This window comes from Hylobates moloch, unplaced genomic scaffold, assembly GCF_009828535.3.
Source record: "Hylobates moloch isolate HMO894 unplaced genomic scaffold, HMol_V3 SCAFFOLD_18, whole genome shotgun sequence".
In the NCBI taxonomy this organism is placed as follows: domain Eukaryota; kingdom Metazoa; phylum Chordata; class Mammalia; order Primates; family Hylobatidae; genus Hylobates; species Hylobates moloch.
In genome coordinates, this window is record NW_026652293.1 from 42,448,533 (window position 1) to 42,472,661 (window position 24,129).

At 46.7% G+C, this 24,129-nt stretch overlaps 1 protein-coding gene and 1 long non-coding RNA gene across 4 annotated transcripts in view; one reads left to right on the top strand and one right to left on the bottom strand.

Moving 5' to 3' along the window:
- The first annotated feature begins 2,930 nt into the window (after positions 1-2,930).
- Positions 2,931-23,798, top strand: LOC131381852 (uncharacterized). Of its 2 annotated transcripts, XR_009210843.1 has the most exons (4): positions 2,931-3,495; positions 11,029-11,193; positions 17,817-17,876; positions 22,940-23,798. It is a non-coding gene; the product is annotated as an uncharacterized LOC131381852 (long non-coding RNA). The 2 variants fall into 2 exon arrangements; XR_009210842.1 differs by lacking the exons at positions 17,817-17,876; positions 22,940-23,798 and adding an exon at positions 12,874-13,036 and having other exon boundaries at positions 3,352-3,495.
- The window catches only part of LOC116457480 (uncharacterized), a 114,310-nt gene continuing 97,515 nt past the window's right edge, over positions 7,335-24,129 (bottom strand). The window contains exons 2-4 of one of the 2 annotated variants that reach the window (XM_032136688.1): positions 13,306-13,478; positions 10,655-10,779; positions 7,335-8,008 (exon numbers count right to left, since the gene is read on the bottom strand). In XM_032136688.1, coding sequence (XP_031992579.1) covers positions 7,825-8,008; positions 10,655-10,779; positions 13,306-13,380 — 384 coding nt within the window. In that variant the 5' untranslated portion in view covers positions 13,381-13,478 and the 3' untranslated portion in view covers positions 7,335-7,824. The remainder of the gene's footprint in view (positions 8,009-10,654; positions 10,780-13,305; positions 13,479-24,129) is intronic. The other variant, XM_032136689.1, reaches the window with a different exon arrangement.

Here is a 24,129-nt window from a genome sequence, read left to right on the forward strand (position 1 = left end):
CTTATAAGTTTTGATCTTCCGACAATGCTTTGGGGACCCACTCAATGCTTTAACCTTCAGTGTTTCTAGTTGGTGTTTTTTTATTTGTTTAGCTGTGTTCTCAGTTGTAATTCCATAGAGGCAGCAAAGGTTCCCTCTTAGCAGGGACTATTCAGGAGTGGGAGAGGAAAACCAATGCATTTTAAAACAGGATTGATATTTTCATCTAGATGTGACATCTGTGGTGGTGTGCCATGGCGCAGGAGGAATAGCATGTGCAAAGGCATGGAAACAAGAACAAGCTTGGAGTATTCAGGGGACTATGCGAGATTCCCTGGCTGGGAGTGGAGCTGGGAATGTGATAGGAGAAAATGTGAAAAATGTGAGTTAGGACTAGATTGTGGAAGGCCTTGAATGCCACCCCAAGGAGTCCAGACTTCATCCTGTTGGGAAAGGTGAGCCTCTGGAGCTATTTGAGCAGGATATTTTTTTTGTTTGTTTTTTGTTTTGGGTTTTTTTGTTTTTGTTTTTGTTTTTAAAAAACAGTAAACTGAATAAAACCTGGAGCCAATTTCTCCCTCCAGTCTTGCAGGTCTGATTTAGCCTAACTTTTTGCTAATGTGTTCGCTGCCTCCACCACACTCCAAACCCCACCTCCAAGGAAATATATCTCAATTGACTGGGAATTATAGACGCAAATTTCTGATGCTTTGAGTTCAGCCCACTCCCAATCATGTACTGAAATTCCTTAGCATCCCACAGCTCTGTCCCCAGGCAGGACCCCGTCAGTGGGGGGCTGGGGGTGAGGCCCAAAAAAGTAGGAGCAGAGGCTTCTGTCCTCTGGCCACCCAATTGTAAACTACTCCTGAGACCTCCCTTAGGGGAATTCATATTCTCCCTTTTCTTAACCCTTAATACAAATCATGTCTTCCTGGAGCCCAAGTGCAAAGTCATGAATGAAGCTCACGTAAAAAGGCAGCTTTACCCTTTTTGGCTGTTCGGGATGCTTAATAATGAACAGGCTTGAAAGACAATAGGTTCTTTGTCCCCAGAGGTATCGAAACAGGCATGTGTTAGAGAGGATTCTTGCAGGCCTTGGGAGCCGAAGCCTGACAAGTGATGATCCTACATCCCGCCCAACTAGTTACAAGCTTGTTAACCTCTAGCTTCTGTTTCCTCAGCTAGAGAAAGGGGATCATAGTAGTCACTTCTTTACAGGGTCCTTGAGAATATTAAAGAGGACAATGATGGCACTTGGCCCAATGCCAGGTGCTAAGACTTGCCCAGAAAAAGCTGGCAATTATCAAAACTGGTACAATCCTCTACCTCTGAGTTCATGGTAGCCAGTGGTTGAGCTTCATGCTTCCAGGGGCAAACCAGTCATTTGTTTTTTAGTGTGACCCCTTACTGGGAACATTACACAAGCAAAGTCTGAATACACCGAATATTACCCTTTGAAGTCATCTAGCAGTGGGAGCCAAACTTATCATTTTGCAGAAGGGGAAATAGATTCAGACAGAGGGAGGAACAGGCCCAATCCAAACATAAAGTTAAAGGCAGAGCCAGGATGAGAACCTAGGTCTCTGATACCTACCCCTGCTCTTAACTCTGCAACATGCTTTCTGTCTCACTATCTTAATAAGCAACATTCAAGACCTTCACGATTCCATCTTCATTCGGTGAACATCTGATTACTTAGAGGTTCAAAGTGCTTTCTATATCTTAACTCATTCAATCCTTATAGCAACCCCACAAGGCTGATCTTATTGTCAGTCTCCATGTTGTAGATAAGGGCAGTGAGGCAGAAAGGGGTTAAGTCACTTGGTTAAGCCTCACAACAAGTAGGTAGTAAAGCCAAGATCTGAAACTGGACATTTGGGCTCCTAGCCTGTGCCCTTAACCACAACACCATATTGACCCTCCAAGAGTGAAAAAATATGTGGCGTCTGCCTTAAACAGGCATACTCCCCAGGGGGGAGACACAACCTGCAATAAGTGTGTGCAGCCTCGTACTATGGGCACCAAGAGAAGAAAGGAAGGAAGGGTTAATTTTACAGGGGGAGGAGGCAGAGAATCAGGAAAGCTGCCTAGAGGAGGTGAGCTTTATCCAGTTTCCAGAGCTGACTCACTTTCCTCCAGGTTTCTCTGCAGATGGAGGAGTCTTTGCTGAGGCAGGCAGGTAGAAACGGACTGGAGCTTAAGGGACGAGGTCAAGGAAGACAGTGAAAGAGGGAGGGCAGGACATCAGGCTTGAAGTGTGTGAGGCGGGCAAGTTAATGAACCTCCAAAAGCCTCAACTTTCTCATCTGCAGAATGGGGATGATAACACCCGCCTTCTGAAGCTGTTTGAATATTAAATGAGACAATGTGTACATATTTCCCAACCCAGTGTTATTCCTCTTTATTTACCTTTCATAAAACTATTTCTCTCACTAAAAATAAATTTAATTGAGCATATTTTTGACACAGTAGCATTAATAATCTTGAGTGTCATTATTAGTCATTCATAATAACAATATAATGAATAATAATGTTAATTGCCATTGAGAGCACTAAGTGCTTAAAATGTATGATCTGTGTTTATCCAATCTAATCCTCAGAATGTATCTTAAAGATAGGTAAGGCGTCATTATCCCCATTTTACAGATGAGGATAATGAGGCTGAGAGAGATGGAGAAAGATATACAAAGGTCACCCAGCGAGGAAGCGGCAGGATGGGTATTCAGACCCAGGTCTGTCGGTCCCGGAAAAATGTCCCCCCACACAGAGGATGTCCCGTGTTTGCAGTTCATGTTGGTCTTGGCCACGTCCCTCTGCTCTTTCTCAGAAGGAAAACAAACATTCTAAGAGGTCTGCTAGGCCGAGGGAACGCGAACGCCCAAGAGAGGGACGGAAGGGGCTGGCCGAGGCCGGAGGATGGGCCCAGACTGGGAGAGTGGAGCCGGCTCCTCGCCCCGAGCCCGATGGCCGCATAAAGCCTGCTGCTTTCACTGGCCCGGTGGGGGCCAGCAGGGTCAGGGCCCGCGGAAACCTTCAGCCTGGCAGGCTGGGAGGCCGCGGTGCTGCGCTGGGTCGGCGCGCTCCCCGGGTGGCGCTCAGGCGGGGCGCGTTCGTTTCATCCACAGTCTGTCGGGAAGGCTTCCCGAACGCCTCCTCCCTGCCCGCCTTTGCGCAGGGCCGGGCTCTTCGGAAACTGAAGTCACGGGCCGCCCGGCCCCGCCAGTCCTCGTGGGATCCGGCCCGGGTTTACCTTCTATGGGGAGGCCCAGGAGGGCCGGGCGGAGCGCCGGGGCGGGCGGGCGCTGACGTGGCTGGCGGCTCCCTCCGCCCGCTCCTCCCGCGGGCACTGCCGAGGCCCGTGGGCGGGAAGCCGGGCGGCGGGCGGGACGTGGCTTCGGTCCCGGCCCTGCCCCGCCGCCACCGAGACTCCCAACGCCACCAACGTCGGAGTTGCAGTTTCTTTAGCTGTCATATGCAGACAAGTACTACCCACCTCGCCTTTGGAGTGAGCAGCATGTATGTACCGTACCCGACACCTAAGAAATGCTCAATGTATGGTCCCTACATGGTGTCTCTGTGATTGTTGTCGTTGCGGTTACTCTGGGCTGGGCAGCTCGCCTTGTGAAATAATGAGCTCCCATTGCTGAGACTGTTCAGGCACAAGCTGAATGAGTTGGGGGGACAAAAAGAAATATGTTAGAACAGGAAGGGACCCAAATTTGGCATCCCTCAATACTGATCTGGTGACTTCAGAATCACCTGGGAAGCTCAAACAGCACCTCAGACCAGGGATCGAAATCCCGGAAGGCAAGCTCGTCTAAAAGTACAGCTTCATGTGTAAACCACTGATCTAGGCCAATAGTCCTTGCACTTTTCATCTTCAAAGACCCTTCTGTGATTCCCTCCTGCCCCACTGACTGCACAGTGTAAACTATGTTGTCGACCAAACTAGACTTAACTCACAATTAATTTACTCTCTAACTAAATTATTAATCAAAGCTCCAGAGTTCATTAAACAATTATTGAATACCTACTGTGTGCCAGGCACTGTGCTGGACACTGGTGGTCTGGCGGATAGACAAGGGCTCTGTCCTCATGGACTTGCCAGTCTGGGGAGGGAAAGCAGAAAATGAACAAGAATTCAAATACTGACACTGAAGCCAAGAGAATCCAGCTGAGCTGAAGGCACCCAATATTCCTACAATGGGCAGATATGGGTGTATCAAAAGCAAAATCAAATAGAAGCCTGGCACGGTGGCTCACACCGGTAATCCCAACACTTTGGGAGGCCGAGGCAGGCAGATTGCTTAAGTCCATGAGTTCAAGACCAGCCTGATCAACATGGTGAAACCCCATCTCTACTAAAAATACAAAAATTAGCCAAGTGTGGTGGCACACTCCTATAATCTCAGCTATTCAGGTGGCTGAAGCACAAGAATCCCTTGGACCAGGGAGCAGAGGTTTCAGTGAGCTGAGATCATGCCACTGCATTCCAGCCTGGGGGATAGAGTAAGATTCTGTCTCAAAAAAAAAAAAAGGAACTGTATAATTCCCCCGAGAAAGGTGGGTGTACCCCTCAGCACACAAGCACACATGCATATACCACCGTATTATTATTTTCATGGATCCCAAAAGGTCCAGGTCCTAGATGAAGAGCATGTAAGGCCTCACGAAGAAAGTGCCCAAAGCTGGCATACAGGAAGACCCTGTAGACCAGATTCCTGCCCATGTGACCAGTCGCACTGCCTGCCTCACCTGTGAGGAACTACTAGCAGCTGCCCCCAAACACTCCAAGTAGAGTGGCTGAGAGGATGGGCTCTGAAGCTAGGCTGCCCAGGGGTGAATTCTAGCTCTATTCCTTACTAGCTGTGTGAGCAAAGGCAAGGTGCCTGTTCTCTATGTGCCTATGTTTCCTCTTCTATAAAGTGATCTGAATAATACCTACTTCACAGAATTGACATGGGAATTAGAGAGATGGCACTTAAAATAGGTGGTAGGCACTCAATATGTGACCTGTTAAACTGTAACTTTTTTTTTTTTTTAACCTTTGATGCTCTCTCTCCCTGGAGAAACCCCTTTCCCCCTTTCTCTGCCTGGAGAGCCTATCAGCCCAATGTCCCTTCCTTTCCAGAGGCCTCCTTGCTTTACTTCATCAAGTAACTTGATGCTTTTCCTCTATGTTCTTGTGGCTGTTTTTAGACACCTCTTACAGCACCTGTCATATTGCAGTCATTTGTCTTACTGTTGTGTAGGTGTTTGCCCTCTTCACTGGATTATGAGTTCTTAAAAAGCAAGGGCCAGATTTTATATATCTTTTCATCTCTAGGGACAAGACAGTCCCTGGAGCAAACAGTTGACACTATCTGTTGAATTAATGAATGGATGGACGGATGATGGATAGATGAGCGAAGTGACTTGCCCAGGATCACAGAGTTTAAATCCAGGGTCTCTGTTTAATTTATGTTGGGAAAATTACTCTTCTGAGCCTCTGGTTTCCCATCTGGAAAACAGATTTGATAATAATGGCTCCTACATCTTGGCATGGGAGGGTTCAACAAAGTACACATAGGGAAGTATTCAAGAATATAAGCTCTAGAGTCAGATAACATGGGTTCAAGTCCCAGCTCCACCACTTATGAGCTGTGTGATCTTTGACAAATTCTTAACCTTGCTATGCCTAGAGGAGGCAGAACACATTAATGAGCTGTTCAGAAAATTAAAAGAGATACTCTCTGTGAAGTCCCCAGTGCCTGGCTCAGAGTAGGTATTCAGTAAGTAAATATTGGTTTCCTTCCCCCAACCCTCACCTTCTCCAGACCTGTAGGGTTTGGACTCTGAATACCCAAAACAGCTGTTCAAATGCCACGTTTTGTTCCTAGTGACTAATGTCCCTTAAGCCAAGGTTGGAAAGGCGACTCCAGAATTGAGCTTACACTTGGGTACTGAGTTAGATGAGGGGAATGTGGCTGAGTGGTTTATTTAATTAATAAGGAAATTTTGAAAGGAGACAGTTTAAAATCAACAAACATATCACAAAATTGAAAGCAAGAGCTAACCGACAATTTCATATGTGGGTTTCATATGTCACTGGAATATTCCTTTATGTAAAGCTATGAATAACAGGATCATCCAAACCCAAAATAATGTATTACAAACCATAAGAGCAGTGATCAGAATTGGTTTTGCAGCAAATTAGCCAGTTAATCAGTGTACAACATTGTAACAATTCTTGAATTTCCTTCTTCTCTATCACAATATATTCTAATAAACTATTCAAAATTCTCCAATGGTCACATGTCAATTACTAAGCCAAAAAGTATAGAAGAAAAAGGAAAATATCTTTTTATGTTGGACCTAGTCTCCCATCACATGCCCACCCAGAACTCCCCAAACCTCCTTCTTACTCTGGGGTTTGGAAGAGGCTGAAATGTGGGTACTCAGGGCCCTAGAAGCCAGCAAGTATTTGGCAGTTCAGTTCAAAGAGGAAATCCGAGAGGGTAGGGGCCTCAGCGAGACCGAAGGGATGAGATGCACAGAGAGGGAGGGAGAAGGGCAGGAATCTTATTAGCAAAACCAGCTGCCTGCCAAGTAGGGCATGTGTCTGAATTTCTGAAGAAATGAGAGGATCGTAGCTGCTAGTTTTAACTTCAGTCCTTCAAAACTTGGGTAAAAAGGGGAATTTGTGCATGTGTATAATACCCCACTCTCTATTTCCCAAATAAACTCTATCTGCATCTTCCATCTGAATCTTTCTTAACCTGACCCCTACTTGTCCATACCTTGAGCCTTGTTGAAATCCTGTTCTAAGAACTCCTTCCTGATCTCTTCCGTTTGGGAATGAATCTCTACCTTCTTCTCTTATGTGCCCATGATACTTTGTGTCCCCACTTGAAGACTGCTCACAGACTTATTTAATTATATGCCAGCCAACTTCCTTCATTCTTTTCCCCACTTATGTTCCTCTTTTTAAACAGCTTTATGGAGATATAATTGACATACAATAAACTGTGTGTATTTAAAGTACAATTAGATACGTGCAGACATGAGAAGCTCTCAGCACCAGATAGTAAGCATGTCTACCACCCTAAAAGGTTCCTTGTGTTTCTCTAAATCCTTTCCTTCTGCCTCACTTCCCCAAACAACCATGGATCTGCTTTCTGTCACTGTAGATCAGCTTGCATTTTCTAGAGTTTTCTATAAATGGAATTATACAATATGTACTTTTCTTTGATTGGCTTCTTTCACTGTGCACAATTCTGTTGAGATTCATCCCTTCAACCTTCCCGCCTTATTGGATTGCGGACTTCGCCAGGGAGGAACGATGGCTCGCCCGGGGCATGGAGCTCAGTGATGGTCACAAAGCAAGACTCGTGGAGGAGGAGGAGGTGGTGTGTTTGGCAGCTCTGGATTTGGTGGGAGAATATATGTGGCTTTCAGGCTGGACTCAGTCACTTGTAGCTGCGTAGCCAGCAGTCAATCAGTTACAGTCGCAGCCTCAGCTTCCTCATCTGTAAATTGAGGGTGATGATAAACTCCCTTCTCTCTGGAGGGTTCTGTGAGACTTCACTGAGCCAGGAGATAAAGTGCTCTGTAAACTGTGAAAGGTCAGTCCTGGGCAAAGGATTAGGCCTGGATCAAGCCAGCAGCACACTGGGAATGCCCCAGATCCCAGGGCTAGTCAAAGTCTGCCTTGTCATCCAGGGAAGCCACGTGGATTTGAGATTCCTTGTAGAAATAGCCAATAAGGACTATGCCTGGTGGCCTTTAATCCTGGCCCAGTAGCCAAAATCTCAAGGTTTCTTTCCCCTTGACCCTCCCCCCTTCCTCTGCGTGGGCTGTATGTATTTACGAGGTCTCTCTCCCTCCAGAGAGCCACATGTGACCGGAGGATTCCTTCTCTGGCCTGGAGCCGGCTGATAAGGGCAGTCCATCTGCCGGGGGCTCCCAGGACCAGCAGGAACAGGAACCAAGCCGGTGGAAGGGAGCAGGGGAGACTGCCAGGCCTGGCTGCAACTTCCTCTGGCTAGAACTGAGGGGAAGGGGGAGAAGGAGAAAAGGAAATATTTGTCTCGTATTTAAAGTCAACTTGACCTATAAAATCACACCAAACTTGGGGAGGTTGCCTATCTCCTCTGATGGACTACATTTCTTATATGGTATTGCTTAATAAAGAGAAGCATGGTGAACTGGAAGAGCCCAGAGATGGAGATTCAAGGCCTAGCACAGTCACTAATTTCCCGTGTGAGCTTGCCAAAGCTGGTTTCCGTCTCTGGGCTTTACTTAGTTAGAACCATTAACTGAATACCTACTGTGTGTTAGCCACAACACTGCATTTTCCATATGCTTTTATAAATGTAACCTTCAAAGCTATCCTGAGAAGTGAATATTCTTCCTCTCATTTTACAGTTGATGAAGGTGAAGTAACATGTGCAAAGTCACGTAGGAAATAGCCAAATTATGAACTTAATGCTACCTGGCAACAGAATCCACATTATTTATTTATTTTTTTTTTTTGAGAACTTAAGGACAGCAATTCTCAAGGAATTAGCTTAATACTAAACTATTTGGCTAGGTGCAGTGGCTCACATCTGTAATCCCATGACTTGGGGAGGCCGGGGCGGGTAGATCACCTGAGGTCAGGAGTTTGAGACCAGCCTGGCCAACATAGTGAAACCCCATCTCTACTAAAAATACAAAAATTAGCAGGGCGTGGTGGCACTGGCCTGTATTCCCAGCTACTTGGGAGGCTGAGACACGAGAATCACTTGAACTGGGAGGCAGAGGTTGCAGTAAGCTGAAATGGCACCACTGCACTCCAGCCTGGGCAACAAAGTGAGACTCTGTCTCAAAAAAAAATTATAATAATACTAATAAATAATAATAGCAAATTATTTCTCGCTCATACTCTGTGGAAAGAAGGCTCTGTAACCAACTTAATATGGGGAATGCTGCATACAGCATATCCCTGTCTTGAAGACCCACAATTTCATTTTCATGTCTTAGAAGATTCTGAAAAATCTTGGAGTAAAGGGATTTAACTCCTTCATTTAACCAAGGTCTTTGGGTTCAAGGCATGAATATGTGGCCTCACAGGCAGCCACCAATCCGAGAATGAGTTCTGCTTGGCTGTCTCCTCATACATCCTCCCTCAAGAGTCCGTCGTCATGGAGCTCAGCCTTCTGGCAGTGATCTGCTAAGGTCTGTCTTTCCCGGGAAAAGGGCTTTCCAAACTTCAAAGTGCTGCATGAACAAAAGGCCTCATTCCCCTAACTCCTAGTGAAGCAGGCTTAGAGTCCCACAGGACTTTTCATGCTCTCATCACACTTACATTATATTGAACCTATAGGCAGTGGCCAATACGTTGTCCAGCTTGGGGCAACTCCTTTCTGCTCCGTGGGCCTCAGTGTCCCCATCTGTCAAATAACAGATTTGAGCTTTCTATGATTCAGACACTTTTAGTCTTTTCTTATCCACACTTCTCTCTTTCCCTACCTACCACATTTCTTATTAAACCAAGTCTTCTGTTAGTATTCAGGAAATAGTTTTATCCTCCCATATACCATAATAACAAGCATTTCTTGAACGTTTGTCATGTGTCAGGCACTGTGCTAAAAGCCTTATAGATAGTATCTCATTTAAGTCTGTCCATACCCAATTGAATTAAACACTATTATTATCCCCTTTTATAATTGTGGAAACTGAGGCATCAAGCAGTTGAGTCACAGATCACATGCCTAATGAGAAGAGCTGAAAATTACAATCCAGCATCTTCCCATGGCTCCCTGATCCTAGGCTGTGAATCAGGCCCAGTCCTTGGACCTGAGCTCAGCCCAGGTCTCAGATTACAGAAAAGAGAACAAGGGGCCAGGGAAGTTTTTGTTGTTGTTGTTGTTGTTTGTTTTTTTGTTTTGTTTTTTGTTTCGTTTTGTTTTTGGCCTTTTGTTGTTGCTGCTGAAACCCGTGGAGATCCTCCTTTCTGTTTTGCAGAGGAAGGAAATATGGTTACACTTTCCTTGCTAAGGAAATCCAACCCTCCACAAGGCAGCTTTCTTCCCATCCCCTTGACCTTTTAGGAAAAAGGTGAGGTCCCTGAGAAGGCTCTGGGGGAGACCAGAGGAGCTCAATGTGCCCTGTCTAGGGCAGGGGTATTTTTAGACCTGGCTGCACACTGTTTACAAGGAAGCCAGTCCCTTGAGCGTGCCCTCGCCCTACAGGGAAACACTGGCCGCCAGCCCCACCCACTGGCCCAGGCTCCTGCTGGCCCTCCCTTCCTCCCTCCCTCCCAGCTGTTCCTTTCTTATCGTCTCTATCAGCATGTGGGTGTGCTGTCATTACCACCCTGAGAGCACAACTGAACAAAACTGTAGCCCAGGGCACTGAAAACCTCTTGGACAGGGCCAGGTGTGACCAGGTACTGGGGAAAAAATAAGAAGCTGCCGTCAGTTGAGAAGATGGCCCTGGCAACTGGCTATCAACTGAAAATCCCGCAAATGGATATTTCTCCTGTGAAGCAGCTATGGAACCTCATTGTCCCGGACCTCCTGAAAGTGAAGGCCTGATAACTGGAGAGGGTGGCTTGGGGGAATGAAGAGGCCACAGGCCTGGGCCAGAAGCTCAGTTCTGCCTCCAACTCTTACCACAGGCCAGTTGCTCCCAATTGTGACAAGTCACTTACCCTTCAGAGCCTCTCTGCTTCTGTAAACCAAAGAGGGCTTGAATGGTGAGGACTGTCCAATCAATGACTGAACGTCTCAGGCTCCTCAATGATGAAATGAGAGTACTTAGGCCTGCCTCATGGGGCTAGTGGTGGATATTAAATAGGGCGGTGGTGTTAAGCCCCTGGCACATGGTGGGCATGCAATACATGCGGCCATGAAGGATACTTTCCTTATCTTTGGCACTTTACAGTGTCTAGCACAAAGTAAGCACCCAGCAAAAGATGATCTTCTTTATTCTTGTAGCTCAGAGTTCTTTCGTCTCTAAGACTATACAAAAGCTCTCTCCAGCTATGCACTTTTTATAATTAAGTATTTATTCCTTCTCCCCTAGCCCTGTGCCCATCCCGCTATGATTCAGGAGTCTCGCAGAAGACATTGGAATGCCTTTCTCTGAGTCACAGTCTGTATCTTCTAGAAAAGGCTGTCCATCTTCACCCCAAGCCCACTGGCTCCTGAGATACAACATCCAGACCCAGTGCAGCTGGACCTGGCCCAGGTAAGCCAGGCTTTCCAGGGTCCGACCCCAAGCTTGCAGGGTTGGGTGGGAAGCTTGACCCAGGCAGCCCCACCCTGTCCAAGCTTCTCCGGATGTGAGTATAGAGATTACAAGGCCTCCAGCCTCCTCAGAGGAAGTACCCTTTCTCCTCTGCCCTGTGGGCAGACTGGACTTCTCTAGCAGCTTCAAGAGATTGCAAGATTGTTATTTGAGGGGGCTAAACTCTCACCAAGTATTCTTCTCCTCACTGCCTCCTCCACCTGCCCCTCCGATTTCCCTCTTCCCTTCCCAGCCCTTGTTCCTTCCTCCTCCTCCACTCCTCCTTCTCCTCCTCTTCCTCATACCCATTCTTTCCTCCTCTTCTTCCCTACAGCTGTGCTTTTGACCCAAGTGACAGCCTGCTTATATTCCTAAGGGGAGAGTCCCAGCCAAGGGGAGAGGGATTGGCTCCTCTTTGTGGCTTCATGCCTCCCCTCTCAGTCCTTCCACAAAGATGTTCTGGTGGCCTCTGGCATATGTGCCAGGCACTGGGCCAGCACCTAAGGGGCATAGCCAGGGGCTTGCACAGAGCTAGTTAGCCTGCTGGCCTGGGCTAGGCAAGCACACTTGGTTGGTTGGGTTGCCTATTAACAAGGTGTCACTTCTGGCCACCTTCTTTACTGTCTCAAGGTCTTGCATGCATGCTCTGTTTCTAGAGTCATTTCACTGTGTCCTCAACAACTATTGTAACAACATATTACCTTAACTTTAACTAGCAGGTGCCACTTTGGGAGAATGTGTGGTTTTGTTGTTGTTGCTGTTGTTGTTGTTGTTTTGATGAAGTTTCACTCTTGTGGTCCAGGCTGGAGTGCAATGGCGCGATCTCGGCTCACTGCAACCTCCACCTCCTGGGTTCAAGCAGTTCCTCTGCCTCAGCCTCCCGAGTAGCTGGGATTACAGGCACCCACCACCACGCCCGGCTAATTTTTTGTATTTTTAGTAGAGACGGGGTTTCACTATGTTGGCCAGGCTGGTCTCGAGCTCCTGACCTCGTGATCCATCCGCCTCGGCCTCCCAATGTGCTGGGATTACAGGTGTGAGAGAATGTGTTTTAGAAAAGAGGTTCCTCCTGTTTCTCTCTATCCCCTGCCCACCCTGGAAATAGAAGCAGAGCTTTTTGTTTGTTTGTTTGTTTGTTGTTGTTGCTGCTGCTGTTGTTGTTGTTTTCTTCTTCTTCTTCTTTTTTGAGAGGGAGTCTCACTGTGTCGCCTGGGCTGGAGTGATCTCGGCTCACTGCAACCTTTACTTCCCAGGTTCAAGTGATTCTCCTGCCTCAGCCTCCCGAATAGCTGAGATTACAGCTCCCTGCCACCACGCCAAGCTACTTTTTGTATTTTTAGTAGAAACAGCGTTTCACCATGTTGGCCAGGTTGGTCTCGAACTCCTGACCACAGGTGATTCACCCACCTCGGCCTCCCAAAGTGCTGGGATTACAGGTGTGAGCCACTGCGCCCGGCCAAAAAGCAGCACGTTTAATGGCACAAGTGGCCAAATGAGTAACGGGGCCAGCCAGCTAACATAGGTGGCTTGAGTGTGGAGTACTGGCAAGGAAGGATGTCAGGAGAGGAGGCTGGAGACCCAGCATGGGCCAAATCATGCCAGCAGCCACCACTGGAAGCCGTTGCCCCTCTCATTCTGCAGCAAGGACTGCCTCTAGGAAGACATGGAGGCTGGGCTAGAGAATGGAGAGAAAAGCAGCAGGCAGACCTGGAGGAAAACAGCGACAACTCTTCTCGCCCCATCGAGCCTCTTTAATCCCAAAGCCACCCCTGACTTTACAATCTCAAGGGTTCTAAGAGGCATGTGTCCATTCCCAAGCCACTTCTATACTCATCTGTGCCTTGCTGCCTGGGTGACCTTAGATAAGTCCTTTAGCCACTCTGGATGTATTTTCTTTGCCTGTAATCAGAAAGAAGGTATGTGTGTGTGTGTGCATGAGAACACACACACACAACCACCAAAGGGTGGTTACAAAGCTTTAATAAATAAGACAATGTTACAAGGAAAGCACAAGCAGTTCTCTTTTTGCTCGCCTTCAGCTGCTATTCCCATTCTACTAGGGGAAATCGTCACCCGGAAAACCTTGTTCACACTGGCACAGGTCCCAGGGCGTGAGCCCCTGTGGAGGCTGCGTCTCTCCCTTTCCATTTCCCTTGTTGACTTCCAGCGCGACTGTTGTTAGCTCGCAGATGGACAGGCAGTGCTCCATGACTTGCCAGCTGCCAGGCTGATTCCGCCTTGGTTCCCTAGGAGAACAAGCCTGATATCAAGGATGCAAAGGGGGCCACGGGGCCTCTGCTCAAGGCGGGAATCTCGGGTGTCTACACAGAGTCAGACAAGGGCTTATGTTTAGGCTGCATATTCGAGATAACCTGCCACCTCCAGAAAGCCTCCCAGCAAGATAGAAGTTGGTGAGGTGACCTGGGAGTTAGGAAAGAGCAAGCAACAGGGGAGGAGAGGGAATCCCAGGAAGAGAGATGGAGCTTCACAAAGGCACAGAGGTGTGAACGAGCAGGACAGGTTTGCAGTTCGTGGCCGCTACTGCCCTGAACACAGCTTCCCTGTTAATTAATCTCATTTTTGCTTTGATCATTTCTTCTCCCCAATTGCCCCATCCCCATCAACTGCCAAGTTTCGTGCAGATTCTACCATCTTGTAGGTCTCTAGTATCCATTTCCTCTTCTCTACCCCTATGGCCATTGTCTGGGACACGTAGCTCTTGTGGCCTAGACTAATTAGAACAGATTTCTAACCGATCTCCTTGCCTCTAGTTTCTCCCACCTTCCAATCCATCCACCTCATAGTTGCCAAAATAATCTTTCTGACTGTGTTCCTTTTCTGCTTAAGTCCTTCAAGGACACCCCATCAACTCTTGGACCACTTCTGTAGCTTAGGACTCAGAACCTCCATAAGCTGATCCCATTGTCTTCCTCTCCTGCCTAATTTCCCAACAAAACCTACACATACCCTGAGTTATTACCACACTAACTATCAGTTCCCCCAAATGAGGCATACAGTTTAATGCTGTCTGTTGCTCTTCCTTTTACCTGGAATTCCCTCCACCCCTATCTTTCTGGCTAACTCCTACTCCTTCTTCAGAACCCAGCTAAGGAATCACCTCCTCTAGAAAGGTTTTTCTGACCCCTCCTCTGTGCTCTCAGAGCCTGACAGCACATATATCTCTAGTATCAAGGTTCTCAGGGCTGGAATTCAGGAGCTTTGTGAATCTGTATGGGGGAAGAAATGTTCACTGACTTGTACGTAAAATTAATTTAACATTCCTTCAATTACAAATGTAGGCTCAAATCACAGTGATATCAACGGTTCCTGTAATTTATTACTAATAGAAATCATAGTTATGTTCATATCACTTTACAGTTGTTACAGATTATCCAAAAATTGTATCTATGATTATCAATATTTTGAAAATAAAATGGTTAATAGACCTATAGATCTGGTTACTCAGTGTGCAAATATGAAACCACATACATTATTACCAATTTATTTTTTTCTGTATTTTGTTAACTTTTGAAAAATAATTGCTTTCTTTACCATTGTATGTGCTTAATTTTATGCATTTTAAAATGTTATTCTGAGAAGAGGCCCAAGGGCACCACCAGACTGTCCAAGGGCTTCCCAGCATGAATGGTGACACCTTCTCTGGCATAATCCTCTTAAATCCCCACTGTAACTGTTGGTTTATCTTGTCCTCCTCTGTAAATAGTGTGCATCTTGAAAGAAGGGGGCCCTCTTTTTACATGCAAGACTTAATGCAGTGCATGGCACCTAGCATATTCCTAGAAATATTTTTTGAAATAAATACGTGCAGACAAAAAGGAAGAAAAGAAAGGAAGGAGGAAGGGAAACAGAGAAAAAATTTGATCTTCAAAGGCCATCTGCTCTTCCCTCTGCCTTGGACACTCTACTCCCAGCTGTGACTAGCTATCCTGCCTCCTCTATGCCTCTATAACTCTAGTCTACTCTGTGACTCGACTCTACTCTCACTCTACTCTGTGACTAGCTATCCTGCCTCCTCTATGCCTCTTCTCTGATGTGATCTTCTCAGGGGGACCATCCATAGCACTGTATTTAAAATTACAGTTCCACCCCATGGGCATGCTCTGTCCCCCTTCCGTGCTCTGCCTTCTTAACACTTACCACCATCCGACACACCATGTGTTTCTGACTTTTTACTTATTAACTCCTTGCCTCTCCTCACTAGAATGTAAGCTTCATGAGGGCAGGGACCTTTATCACATTCATTCATGTCTGTATCCCTAGTACCTGATATAGCACTCAACAGATAATAAGCATTAAGTAACTTGAACGGGTCAATGGAAGCAAGCAAGTGGTGAAGGCCCATCAGTTAGCATGAACCCCATTCTGTTGGGAGAGGTTGAGGGCTGCCATGGTCGGTGGCAGAGCCAACTGGCTACGGGTGAATGGTGGGAAGAAGCTTGGGTTGTTTGGATTGGGCATGGTCGGAAGGATCTGGCACCATGACTGGGCAGTTGGACCCCGTGCTGTGCCTGTTTTCAGTGGAGAAACAACAGAGTCCCAGGAAGGCTGATCTGAGCCCGGGAGAAGGACTGGGGTGCAGCATGGAGGCTCACAGGGAACACATCTCATCTCAAGGCCATTGGTGTTGGATCAACAGCCTAGATTTGGGAAACTCCTGACACCCTATTTTCCTCTGTCTGGGAAAGCCAAAGCCTATTCCCTTGTGAGGCCTGACAGCTCCAAGAGCTCAGAAAGATTCAGGAACCACAGTGAGTATGCCCCCGAATTCCTCCCAGCTCTGTGTGCAAACCTCTGCCACAGAGCTTCCTCAGTGAGGTGGTGGTGTTCTTCCCCCACCAGGCAGCGAGCTCTCTGATGACAGCACTACCTCACAGTCTTAAGTCGTTGGTAGTACAAGGCCAGGACTGACACAAAGTACATTTTCAGAGACCATTTATTGATATTGATAGAAAAATTGTGATTAGAAAATCACAGATGTGATAGTGATCATTCGTTTGAATCACGAGGAGAGTAATGAACTTTGAGCTTCTACTGTAACCAGGTACCGTGCTGGCTACCTGAGCCACAGAACTGAATCAAATGGGGCCCCTCATCTCCAGGAGCTTGTGGCTGAGGAGGAAGCTCAACATAAAAATGGGTAATAACAACAGAGTGTGCCAAGGATTGAGGGACCACACTTAGGAAACCCGCCCCCCACCCAGTCTTCTGGTACTCACCAAACTAAGTTACATTATTATTTAATTACTTGTACTCCATCTTCCCATAAGAATACAAGCAAGGAGAAAAGCTTTGTATTGTTCACTGCTCTCCTCCTAGCACATAGTAGATGCTCACTTAGGAAGTCTCAGAGGGGCACTGGTGCAGGTTTGATAAATATCTGTGAATATGTGCATGGCTTGAGGAAGCACAGAAAGTTGTGGGTGCCTAGCTCAGTCCAGGGATGGGAGCCACAGAAAACTTCCAGCAAGAAGAGGCCTTGGCTAGGAACACGGCGTTCCAAAGCTCACACCCTTCAGCATTCCCCATTTCATGACTTCTTCACAACTCAGCGAAGTAACACCCATTTTATGAATGAAGAAACAAATCTCAGAGACAGGAAGAAGCTTGGTAAAGGCCACTCAGCTGGCAGAGCAGGGCCCACATCTTCTGCTGAAAGTCTATGCCTTTTCCACACCGTTCTGCCTCCTGCCAACACATAACGAGGACTCCTTGTGGCAAAGGATGACTTGCTGTCCATGCAGCTTCCGAGGGGGTGAGAGACCATTCCCAAGGAATGGAGGGAGCTGGGTCCAGAGAGAGATCATCATCTCCAACATCAGCAGCTAAAGGAATGCACTTTCCCAGAAGCTCTGTGCAAGTTCACTCATTCTTCATAATCACCTGGTACTGGAGGTTCAATTATTGTTCCCAATTTACAAATGAGCAAACTGAGGTACTATTAGGTAACTTTCTTAGATCACACTGGTGGTAAGGAAAGTGTCTGGGGTTCAAACCCACACAGTTGATCTCAGAGCCTACACTTTTAACCATTTTGTCTCCTGCCTCAATAGAACATGCCCACCTTGTCCAACTCTGGGAGGCTGCTAGAAACTTCCCAGTTAAGCACTCTTCATGTTTTAGACATGATACTGGGTACTCTGAGGAAAAGCTACAAAGAATAACTTTATAAACTTCCTGCCTTCAGGAAGTTTCCGACTCAGAAGACATAAGAAATCAATGAAACTAAAATGAAAGGTACAATGTAAGTGCACCGGGGATAGGACATTTGAGCTGGGCCTTGTAAATTAAAGAGAGAATGGTGCTCTAGGAACAGGTCACAGCATATACCACCTCATCCAGGCATGGCAGTAGACTCCAGGTTAGGGAAACATCAAATCAATTTGTGTGTCTGGGGAACAGAGGGTATATGGTGAAGACAGGGGCAAGTCAAAGGAGAATTGGGCTCCAGATCCTGGAGAGTTTGAATTAATACAGTAAATACAGAATTTGCTCACCGTTTAGTCGATGCTGACCTATCAGAGGTGGGGAAAAAAGGAAGTAATATAACCTGACCCGCATTTTAGGAAGATCACGCGGTTTCTGGGAAGCACTGGAGAAGGAAAAGGCTGAAGAAAGGAAGACCGGTGAGTCATTTAGCTCTTTCTGCAAAATCAGCCACCCCATAACGTAGAGGCCTAAAATAACCACTGTCTTATTATTGTTCACAAGTCTGGGAGTCAGTGGGCAGCTCTACAGTCAGCTACCTGCTCACATGTTTGGTGGGTACTGGATGGGGCAATGGAGATGACTGGGGCACATGTCTCTTATTACATTGGGCTTCTTCTCATGGTAGATGGTTGCCAGGTTACCAAGAAAAGCAAGAAAGAGCAAGCCCTGATGCACACAAGTTCTTTTCAAGCCTTGGCTTATGTCGTCTTTCTTAGCGTCTCATTGGCCAAGCACAGATTCAAAGCGTGGTGCAATAGACAGCATTTCTTGACAGCAAGAACAGAAAAGTCATATAACAAAGGGGTATGCATAGGGATGGGATGAATTTGGGGTCGTTTTTGTTAGGAGGCCATTTTTGTAAGGGGCCAAGCAAGAATTAATAGTTGCTTAACCTAGGAGATGGCAGAAGAAACAGAGAGATGATTAGAATATATTTGAGACATATTCAGGAGAATGATTATGAGGGAAAGGATTCAGGATACCTCCTGGGTTTTTGGATAGAGTAACTGGGCAGATGGTTCTTTGTATCAATGAAGAGAACCAAAAAGAGAAGCAGGTTTAGGAGTTGTAAACACATTCCAGCTCATATGATTCTGCTGAGGTCCATGAATGTGCTACCTTCCTTTCTTAGAGAAATGTTCTTTTTCCAAACCTCCCTCCACTCTGGCCACGTGTCTACATGGCAAGTGAGATCACTTGCATGACCCTGCCTTTCTAACAGTAGTAATTGGCCAGGTTTAGACATCTGATTGGAACTGGGAGTGCCCAGCCCCACATCCACTGCCAGCCAGGTCCACCATGTACAGTTGTGCAGGTTATGCCCTTTACAAGCTTGTCTATCATGGATAATAAGTGGGGACTGGAATCCAGCCTGTGCTCTGCAGGGCAAGCTTGCACCTGTGGAGCTGCAGACACTCGGAAGATAGTGCCCTCTTCTAAATCCCACAGAGGTGCTCTTTGCTGCCAGCCCCAGTGGCTGGTCCAGGGGCAGGCCCATATGCCACACTAGGTAAATTGGACTCCCCTAGGAATTATGACATTGGAGCACATGGGAAAGAGGTTTTTTCTACTCTGACCCTAAAACTGTATAGATAGAAGTGTGTAGCATCCACATCCCTGTGACACTGAGGAAACTACTGAGAGAGAATGAGGCCAGTACATCGATGAACTCAGAAAACGGAGGTGTAAGAGAAAGAGAGCTGTCAGAATCAGAGCACCCCATTCCAGCCAACTCTGCCATTCCTGGGGCTTGGTAGTTTGGTTTCTCCATCAGTTCTTTGATTTTCCCTATATTCTTCTGATTTAAAATCTCCTTTTTGGCTTATGCAAGTTCAAGTTGGGTTTTTGTTCCTTGTAACCAATACAATCTTGCACAATAAAGTAAAGAAGTTCATGTGTTCAGATTTGGAGAAGAGGAGATTGGCATGAAAGACAGGTCAGAGGGTTAATTGAAAGAACGTGGTGACCAGTTTGTTGAGAGTCACATGAAAGAAGGGGTGTCCTGGGGAAGTCCTGGGCTTTTGGCTTGAGAAACTGTAGAGTGATGAGGATCTCAGCAGAAGTAGGCAATCCAAAAAATAAACTATGTTGGAGGGAAGGAAAATGCATTCTTCCATTTATTCATTGAACAATTGTTCCTCAAGCCTTGTCTAGGCACTGGGGATTCAGCAGTGGATACAGCGAACTTAGATTCAGATATTAGCTGTAGGACATCATCGACTATTTATTCAACAGTGAGCACCCACTCTAGGCCAAGCATTGTATCTAGAACTGAGCATAAATCCAGGCAGTGATGTGCAGCAGGCAGCTGGAAAGAGGGTGGAGCTGGCATTTCTGTTGTAAGCATCATACCCATGGGGATAATTTTGGAAGTTGTGGGAGAGAGCACTTGGAGAAGTAAAGTCTAGTTCCACAAGCCTTGTCCATCATGCCTCAGCTTCATTCGTGGGCGGGGAACACGGTGTTTCTTTGGCTTGTATGGCTGAAAGGCAGACGCAGAAAGAGTGTGAGTGGAAGAGCCCAATCTGGGGCCAGCCTGGGGTCACACAACAGCCCTACCAGATAACTGTTTGTATGACCCTGACTGAGTTGGCTACTCTTTCAGAGCCTCAGTTTCCTCAGTTTCAGAAGAAAAACAGGAATGCTTATCCTTGTGTTAAGAATGTTCATAAAAGTGTATTCATTCAACCACAAGCAGGTATTGAACACCAATATGTGCCATGTTCCAAGGTAAAAGCTTCAAATGGGAGTATCAGAGCCATCATCTGGGAGGGATACATGAATCTTTGGGGCTGCCATACCTGGTTTCTGCTGCACCTAAGGCTGCCAATCTGACCCTGTCCACCACCAATCAACACCAATCTGCCACTTCCCCAGCCCCTCTGAAAAGCAATATTTTTGCGATTAGTAAAGAAAGAGAAAAACGAATGTTGTGCTGTCCTCTGGAGAGCTGCTTTCCAGAGCGGCAGAAAAAGGGCCCACGTGAACCATGCTGTTCTTGGCAGCCGCTGCGCTGTTCCTCACAGCCAGAGGCTCAGAGCTTTATTTGTGGTTTGAGTTACAAGCAGGGGTGAAAACCCCAGAAAGGTGGGGGGAAGGGAGAAAACATTTTAAAAGTCGAGAAAATTGCCCTGTGTTCTCAAGTGCAGGCAATTTGTCCAAACACCTGAGCTCTGTAGAATCCTAGTGGTCTGACTGTGGTTTTATATTCTACGGCTCTGGGCCTAGTGTCAAGGGCGGGGGACTTTTTTCATACATTAAGAAAATCCCAAAATCACTTTTTACAAGATATTAATGAATACCTTTACTGCTTCAATGGTGACATTGTTGGAGGTTTTGAAAAAAATCCAGGTTAAGGTTTGGGGGTGATTTTGTTTTGAAGGCTGCTACATAAGGTATTTCACAGTCATTAAATAGGAGATTTAGATGTTGCCCCCAGGATCCTGTGCAGAGGACACTAAACATTTTAGAGATAGAAGAGCCCTTTAAGATCTTTAAATCCAGCCCTCTCCTTACACCAATGATAAAAACAAGGCCCAGAGGAAGTAAGAAATATGTCCAAGGAAACGCAGCAAGTTTGTGGTAGAAGCAAGTCCAGATTCCAGGACCCAAAGGTCTTTGCAGCAGCCTTTGCAGCAGCCTGGAGGTGACATTGGACCTCAGAAACCATGACTGGCCTCCCCCTCATGTTGACATTTCTGCGGCAGTGACTTTGAAAGCTGCCTTTTATGGCTCTGGCTTTGGAAGGGCAAACACTGTTATCAGTAAAACAACACAGGTGCCTTCTAGAGTTGGAGCCAGGTGGAGCCAAGCAGGAAGGGAGACCCCTTCGCACAGGCAGACATGACCCAATCACCTGTCTGGTTCAGAAGGGTGCAAAGACCCTCCTTGGGGAGTGGAACAAGAGGCTTCTGTGGTGGTGAAGGGCATGGCTTGGGGGCCAGACAGGATGGCTTCAAGTCTCAGCGACATGGCTGGCTAACTGCAACCTCAACAAGCTCCCTGACCGAGTGTCAGTTTCCTCAGCTATAAAACAGGGACGTTGATAGCTCAGTCCTATGACTGAGCATATTCCAAGTGCTCAATGGCACATGTGGCTAGTGGCTACTGTATTGTACAACACAGATACAGCATTATCACAGAAAATCCTATTATGCAATGCTAGTAGGGGCTCTGGGCTCTTGATGTTAGTTCTGGATCTCACTCACTACAGCTACTGAAAACAGAAGACTGGTCCAGGTGAGGTCTCCAGCTCTAAGGGCTCGGATTCACGGCAGAGATCCACGGTTCCTGGCTCCTCTCTCTAGCCCTTAGTCCTCTCTATTACTGCAAGGATTTGGCTTCAAGGTTGGAGCCTGGCTCACTGCCCTTCTTATGCTTCCTAAGCAGAACCCCAGGATGAGAGGATGTGTGTGTGAGGGGAAGAGGCTGGCCAATGCCTCCTGTAATGGTAGGTGTCCTGAGTCTGAAAGCCTTGGGTTAAAATCCCGGCTCAATCACTCGGATGTTAATGGCTCCAGGTGTCACTGAACCTCTCGGAGCCTCAGTTCTCACATCTGCACTTGCTCTGGTAAGCGGTAAAGAGGTAATGGAGGGAGAAACACTTTGGAATCTGTAAAGTACACTGTTCAGAATGAGAAACTTCTACAAGTATGAGATTGACTCTCCTTGCTCTGCCTCTTTCTTCACTAAAAGAGCATTTAGATAGAAGCAGATAGCTGCCTTAGAATATATGCAAAAAGATGTTTTATTTAGAAACATTTTCCAGACATCTGGAGATGAGAAGAACTTGGTATCCCAGAGACACCCTGGAAGAGTGCCCTAAAGGAGAATGGGAAAAGGAAAACATTCTCTGAACACCTATTATATTTTAGATACTGTGACAGTCCCTTTCATATATAAAGAGTGGCAATGATGATGATGCTGGCTAACAAGAAAGTTGCGTGCCCGCTGTGTGACAGGTACCCTTTTGAGTGCTTTATACATATTATCCCCATTTTACAGATGAGGAAGCTGAGGCACTGCAAAGTAAAAATAAGTTTCCAAGGTCACCCTAAGCTAAGGTTTAAATCACAGCAGCCAGAGTCACAGGGCCGTGTGCACAGCCGTCTCTCCACACTGCGTTCATAGTCTGCACATTGTTAGTCTCATGTAACACCACCTGCCACTTTCAGATAAGGAACTGAGCCTCAGGAAGATTACGTTACTTGCTCAGGGTCACATAGAGGGGAGAGAGGAGGTTTATTGAGTGTTTTGCTTTTTTTCTTCTTTCTTCAAAAATATTTCCTTCTTTGGCTATCTTTTTGACTAGAACAAAGGCATTGTTGATTCAGTTTGCGGCTGAATCTTGCTTCCTATTATTTCCTCGAGTCCTGGGTTCCCCTTAGGATCAGACAGAAGAAGTCTACTTGTTCATAGGGAAATCTCTGAAATACTCAAAGCCGATCCTCCCAACATCTTTGCTTCTTTTCTTCTTCAGGAAAAGAAATACAAGTCCTTCCGCCTTGGCAAAGATGATAGTACCGTTCCCTTCCGTGTTCCGGTTCTGCTCTATTGGATAAGTTCCGGTTTGACTATGACTACCTGAAAATGTGGAACCAGACCTTGACCCCACATTCCAGCTCCAGCTCTACCACAGAGGAAGTGCAATATCACCTTAGTTATTCAACAAATTATGCTCCTCGTGATACAACCAGAGTTCACATCAGCAACCTTGGCAGCTCTCACCACGCTGCTGACTCACGACTCTCATGTCCCAATTTCCTGTCCATTGTTCTTTCCTCTACTTGGCCTGATTTCTAAAGGCCTCTCTTGGTTGCGTTAAGCGGGATTCCTGAGGGATTCCCTCGGCAGTCACCTTGGGGGAGCCCTTAGGTTTGGGGCTGATCCATGTCCTCTAAATGTAGGACTTCAAAGCTCCCAAAGACAGGCAGGCCCAGTGGGAAGCTGGGAAATGCTGTCTGACCCCTCTGGGAGGGCTGGCAGTCAGAGCGCCTTTTGGAAAGAGTCAGACCTGATCCATAAGTCCCTGGAAAAAACCCTGCCCAGGGAGCAAATGCCACTGTGGCCTTGACTCAGGCTTCAGAAGAGTTTGGGAGCTGCAATTCATCCACACACGCATTCATTTTCAAGTAGTGGTTTGCAGTTCAGGCTTTGGAGCCACATAAGCCTGGCTTCAAAGCCGCTTTCCAGCTTTGTGACTTTAGGAAGTCTCTACATTTTTAAACTTCCATTTTTTTTCCTGTAAAACTGGGGTCTTCATGGTACTTACTTCATTGTGATGTTGAGAGAATGAAAAGAAAAAGGATAAATAAATGGCTTAGCCTCATGCCTTGGCACATATTGTGATTGTTTCTTCATGTCTTTGTTCTCCTGGTGAAGCATTTATTCAGCAAGTGTTCACCAAGAGGCTGCCGGGGCAGCTGGGCGCTGCGGCGGAAAGAACACAGATGCTAATAAAAGCCCGAGCACAGGATCAGGCTCTGTGGGTAAAGATGCTCCAGGGGACCAGCTGAACACTTTACAGGAACCTCGTTCTGGCTCTGCATTTGGACGGCTGAGCTCCCACCCACTTCATCCCCCACCCGCAGCACACACACCAGCTCCTGGGCCATTTCTGAGTTGGGAGCTTCTCAGATTACGCTCAACGTGACCTTGGGCAAATCCCAT